This window comes from Olea europaea, chromosome 11 (genome assembly GCF_002742605.1).
Source record: "Olea europaea var. sylvestris chromosome 11, O_europaea_v1, whole genome shotgun sequence".
In the NCBI taxonomy this organism is placed as follows: Eukaryota; Viridiplantae; Streptophyta; class Magnoliopsida; order Lamiales; family Oleaceae; genus Olea; species Olea europaea.
In genome coordinates, this window is record NC_036247.1 from 27,656,257 (window position 1) to 27,661,886 (window position 5,630).

General features: G+C 33.4%; 1 protein-coding gene across 1 annotated transcript; it reads left to right on the forward strand.

Moving 5' to 3' along the window:
* The first annotated feature begins 3,110 nt into the window (after positions 1–3,110).
* On the forward strand, positions 3,111–4,152 carry LOC111403942 (probable histone H2A.1). The gene is made up of 2 exons (XM_023032625.1): positions 3,111–3,403; positions 3,671–4,152. The coding sequence occupies exons 1-2, from the start codon at positions 3,215–3,217 to the stop codon at positions 3,881–3,883; spliced, it is 402 nt and encodes a 133-aa protein (XP_022888393.1). The 5' UTR covers positions 3,111–3,214; the 3' UTR covers positions 3,884–4,152.
* The last annotated feature ends 1,478 nt before the right edge of the window (positions 4,153–5,630 follow it).

The following is a 5,630-nucleotide window of genomic DNA, read 5'->3' on the forward strand; positions in this document are numbered from 1 at the left end:
ACAATACTCATTCCCTTAGTACTTGATTCATTCGTCTCTTCTGTGTTGGTTGTACAACTCAAAAGATTTTCAATCACGTTCTCAATGTTATTATCAATGTAGCTTCTGCTGTGTGCTCTTGATTCAAGCAAAATCTAACCCACACTTCTATATATCAATCTTCCTAAGTTTCAAATGCCACTCAAACTTTGCAAGGGACTTTACGATTTTTCTTGGTGTTTTTTCCGTAGTAGAGGGAGTTTATTACAATAATATACACACTTATAGATTCAACTAAGAATTAAGTATTTGAATCAATGCATCAAATTGAAGATGAATACTTGGATTTTCGAGACACTTGAATGCAAAGACGGATATGGGGGGCTGGGCTAGGCTAGGCTGTAGGCCCCCCCAGGTCCAAGAGCTTTTTTTAAGGTATTTTTTTTTATTTTTTGGGTAAAAAATCAGTTTTTTATGTGTAAAAAAAAAAATTTTACGTAGTAGTTTGGTTTGAAATTTTGTAGCCGAATCGTGGATCCAATCCTGGATCCGTCCCTGCTTGAATGAAAGATAAGTTGAATATGGATTGAGAACGCCAAGAACTGCACTAAAATAATCATGATTTGACATGCATACTCCATCTTTATACTAGATTGTCCTGAACATCAACGCACAATCAATGGAATCATTAAATGCAACTAGAAAACTTGTCCTAGGGTGCATTTTATTGCAAGAATTGAATTTGCATGGAAATAAATAAATTCGAAGCAATCCAATTGCCTAAAACTTATTTGCATAGAAATTATCAATTAAATGTGTTTGATTAATTTAATTTTCAATTTAGAAAATATTATACTTGTCATTTTTTATTGATGAGTAAATGAGAGAGAGAAAAATAGAGTGAATTCCCTGAACATAAAATCATACTTTCCCTAAAGAAAATATTTTCTTTGATTTTGAGGAAAATATGGTTGTTACGTAACTAAAAGTAGGAAAATATTTTTTTTATGGAAAAATGTCAATCAAACAATACAAAAGTGAGAATTTGGGTGGAAAAACACAATTTTCATGAAAAATATTGGCAATCAAACACACCCTTATAGATTTTGGATTTGTTGAGATTTGAGAAAGATACAAGGCATTTTTATCCTCTATTGATCCCACAATCACTCGGAAAAAGAGTGTCATCATAAGAGAAGTAAAAGTGATGTGATCTGGATAAGTTTTATTTTGGTCAAATTTCTTATTTTTGGTAATTTAGATATTTTAGGACTCTATTTCCGATTTTAATAGATTTCTGGGTATTCTAAAATTTTATACCATTTAAAATTTATTCTAGGTTTTAGTATAAATATGTTTATTTTTCTACATTGTAATACAAGACTTTTGATAATGAAGTATTGCGATTTTCTCCTTTCAAACTTTGTTCTTCAGCAAACGGGTTGAACTTATCAAGGGATTAATTTCCTTGTGGCGTTCAAAATTATCGGATGCGATTTCGTTATTGTATAATTAAGAGGTCATTAGTTTAATATAGCTTTGTTTGCTTAATTCACTATTGTGGAATTCAAATCCACAAATCCGGATGAGATTTCAAGATTGTGTGATTAAGAGGTCGTTCGTTTCATATTGCTTTGTTCACTTTTGCCGGTCGATTCCTAAACCTTGGTCGTATTTGGGCGTTCTTGGGATCCGGTGTCAAATCCTATGGATTCGATAACGACCTTGCTAATCGGGTTCGCATAAAAAAGAGTCTAGTGCTCTAACAAATGGAATGGCTTTTTCTTCATAAAGACTCGAAGGGAGGGTAAAATTCCAATTTTTTAAGCAATAAATGAGTCGAATGAGAAAATTAAATTATCACATTTTTGTTAAATAAATGGCAATGAACACAGGTTTGGAGTTAGCTGGACTAATCCAAATAACTTCATGAAAATTCCAATCCCTACCCATCCAATTATATGCTCCACTTTTAGTAAAAATTAAAATATACAAAATCTATCCCTCTGGAGCATAACCCAATGGTATAAAGGATAGGAGTGGTAATCTCAGCCTTGCTACCAGCTGCAGTGTAAGGGTTCGATTCCTGATATATGAAATTGGACTTTTTGGGAGCACCAGTGTACAGGCAAGCTCTTGTTCCCTGGCCTGCTAGGGCACATCCCACAATTTATCTCCCTCATGATACTCTAGGGGCAGGGCAGTGAAGACCCTCAAAATTGGGGTTCAACCTTTTTTTTTTTTTTTTAAATATACAAGATCCAAGAATACAAACGTAAACATATGCAAGAGAGTTCGTCAGCACTTATCCTATTAAAGCAGTTTCGATTAGTAATGGATGATACACAATAGTACTATAAACAAAATTTTAACTTCTTATTAAAATTGTCTAAAAAGGCTATGCAATGCCGATGCATGGCCTATTTGTGACACGGGAGGTTGAACTTAATTTACATTTTCTCAAATCAATTGAGTCTTTTGTCCTCTTGTCAACTCTTAAACATTGAGGATTGGATGAACTTTATTTTTACGAAGGATTTACTTTTTTACATTTTTTTTATTGCTCGAGCGGACCCTATATTTTCCAGTCAGAATACACAAATTAGGTAAGATTGTTGCAAACTTTCTTTAGCAGCTTTCATGTAACCAATGAGATTCATAAATCGTGTAAATATGAAATGACAAAAAAAGCGTTGCTAAAATAGATGTTTTTGCTCTTACTCTGTAATGTCGTTTACAAAATAAGGCCCAAAATTCATTTCTAAATAGTGGCCCAAAAGGTTCTAAACCATTTTTGTTAAAATTATGATAAAAGTTGATAAAATATGTAGATGAAGTCCAATGAAACCATAAGGCAATAGTGAAATTTACAGGGACAAAATAGTCAAACAGGGACAAAATAGTCAATTGACAACGTATCCAAAACTAACTTGGATTCCTATTTCATACCCTCGTAGTAGCACAATTTCAAATCTACAAAACGCCAAAGCCGTGAAGCAATGGAATGCATATGAGGTTCCCGTATATCTAACCGTCTATTTATTTCCATTCAACGTTCTAAATTACCGATCCGCGTACTTTCATCTGATTGGTCCACTATATGAGTATCCACTACCATATAAAGTATAAATTGCTCTATTGACGATTCCCACTCAGTTCATTCCGATTGCTTTTGGGCGCACACACTCAAAGCACAAACGAATTAAACACTTTCGCATTTAATTCTTCATAACAAATGGCGGGTCGAGGCAAAACTCTTGGATCCGGAGCTGCAAAGAAGTCTACGTCTAGGAGCAGCAAGGCGGGGCTCCAATTCCCTGTTGGTCGTATCGCCCGTTTTCTCAAGGCCGGGAAGTACGCCGAACGTGTCGGTGCCGGTGCTCCTGTCTACCTCGCCGCTGTCCTCGAGTATCTCGCTGCTGAGGTATATGAAAGATTTCGGCAATATATTCATAGGAGTCCCCAATTCTAAGAGTAATTTGTGGTTTAGGGTTTGGAATTTATTCCCCGATTACCTATGTTCTCATATGAAATTTCAATATATAGTTATCGACTTAAATTTATGTTTCTGATTTAAGCCCCAATTGTTTAGACCTTTGTATAATCCTTGAAATAATTTCAAATCCCAATTTTAGTTGTTGATAAGTTCTTGCTCATAATAATTATTGTGTGGATATTTTGGTGTATGTAGGTGCTGGAATTGGCTGGGAATGCAGCAAGAGACAACAAGAAAACTAGAATTGTTCCAAGGCACATTCAGTTGGCGGTGAGGAACGATGAGGAACTAAGCAAGCTTCTTGGTGATGTGACCATTGCCAATGGTGGAGTGATGCCTAACATTCACAACCTTCTGCTTCCAAAGAAGACCGGTGGTTCATCGAAGCCCTCTGCTGATGAAGATTAGATGAAGTGAAAGGGAAGGACAGAGAGGATTTGAACCGTTGTCTTTGACATCACAAAGTTGGACCATGGGAGTGTTAGATTAATTAGGTTTTTGGTTCTCCGTTTTTTCTTTTTCCCCTCAAATTTTTTTTTTTCTTTATTAGTAAATGTAAAATTTTATTGATCAAAGTTTATGTACAAGTACATTGGGTATCAAAATCAAGTGATTCATAGCAAAAGATTCAGATTGAATCAAAACATTTTGATATAAAGAAAACATGACTTTATATATGTTGTTTTGATTTGTCTAACAATATTATCCACGTATGGTCTTAGATTTTCAAAAATTCATTTATCTATCGCCATCCAAATAGAGTAGATGATAGTTGACAAGGCAATATTTTTGACCTTATTTTGTTAAGTTCCTTTATCCTCTTTTTTAATCTATTTCAATGCACTAACAATAGTAGTCATTGTTCTTCAAGCGTCTAAGCAAACCTTAATAATCTTCCAAGCACGAGAGGAGAAAGAGTGTTGGAACAATAAGTGTTGGCATGTTTCCTCTTGCGACTCACAAAAAATACAAGTGCTATCAATGTTGAGATGCAGTAGCATATTTTTAGTAAGTAATTTGGATTACATTCCCAACCAGATGATGGAGAAGTGTTCAGGAGTAATTTATGGTCTCCAGACTTTCAGTTGTCCATGCCCTTTTAACCCCAGCATGTCGAAAGAACTTGTGCAAAAGTTGCCAGCTTTTGTCCATTCCAGTAGCCAATTCACAGCAACCTGCATGTCCCCGGTCGAACCAACAAGCTGGTATTTGATTTCCAGCAATCTTGAGGCGAGCCCTTTTGTGGGTTGTCCTTTGTCACGTCAATTGTTAGGCTTTTTAGTGGTGGTTGCTGTAAGGTATTCTTAGACTCATAAATTTGAAGGAATGATTGGAGATCTGAATTGTGTTATTTAAGATTTGGTTACGGTCCACAAAAATATTCTTTCGAATTAAAATCATGGTAAGTGCATGATTTGTTAACAAGTAGTAAAATGAATTTTTGGGTTCAAATATCATGCCCACAGATATTATACTCATTCAAATTTGAATTAATTTAGTTTTAATCGAAACAATTGAAATTCGTGGTTTTTCCTATAAATTATCTATTTATGAATAATTAAAATTAATGCAAGACTTAAATTAAATGTAAATTTTGTAAAAATATAATAATGAAAAACATAATAGGATTTCAAATTCCCTTTAACCTGAAATTTATAAATATGAAAACACGATTCAATTATGAAAATCAATATTTCTAATTTATTTAACAATCTCTCTGAAGTAGAATTAAACATATTTTTACATGTAATTTGAATATATTTCTATAATAGATTATACATATAAAAATGTTTTAAAGATTTATGAATACTTAAAAATCACGTCGATATATTTCTATTTCCTATCGAACTTTACGACAATTGACACTTATTTTTCATCTTTCGAAGGTAAAATAAGTCACAATATTCATACTACTAGTGACAAGTAATCATAAAAAAATTAAATCAATGCCAATCATTCAATAATTAAAAACGCGCTTTAAATGTCAAAAATAAATAAAATCAAAAGTTAGAGGTTCATGATATAAGTTTCATCGTAATCCTAGCAAAAATTAATTTAACCTAGCATAATGTTAGAATTAAACAAATAAAATTTAGACGACATCATCAAGGAATTGACGGAATGTGATTAATTCTCAAATTTCTTGTACAATTAT

What these genes read in the sequence shown, in the direction of transcription:
- LOC111403942 (XM_023032625.1), top strand. Translation starts at nt 3,215, where the DNA reads ATGGCGGGTCGAGGCAAAACTCTTGGATCCGGAGCTGCAAAGAAGTCT. An exon ending in TCGAGTATCTCGCTGCTGAG is followed by an intron (nt 3,404 to 3,670) that starts GTATATGAAAGA and finishes TGGTGTATGTAG; the next exon opens with GTGCTGGAATTGGCTGGGAA.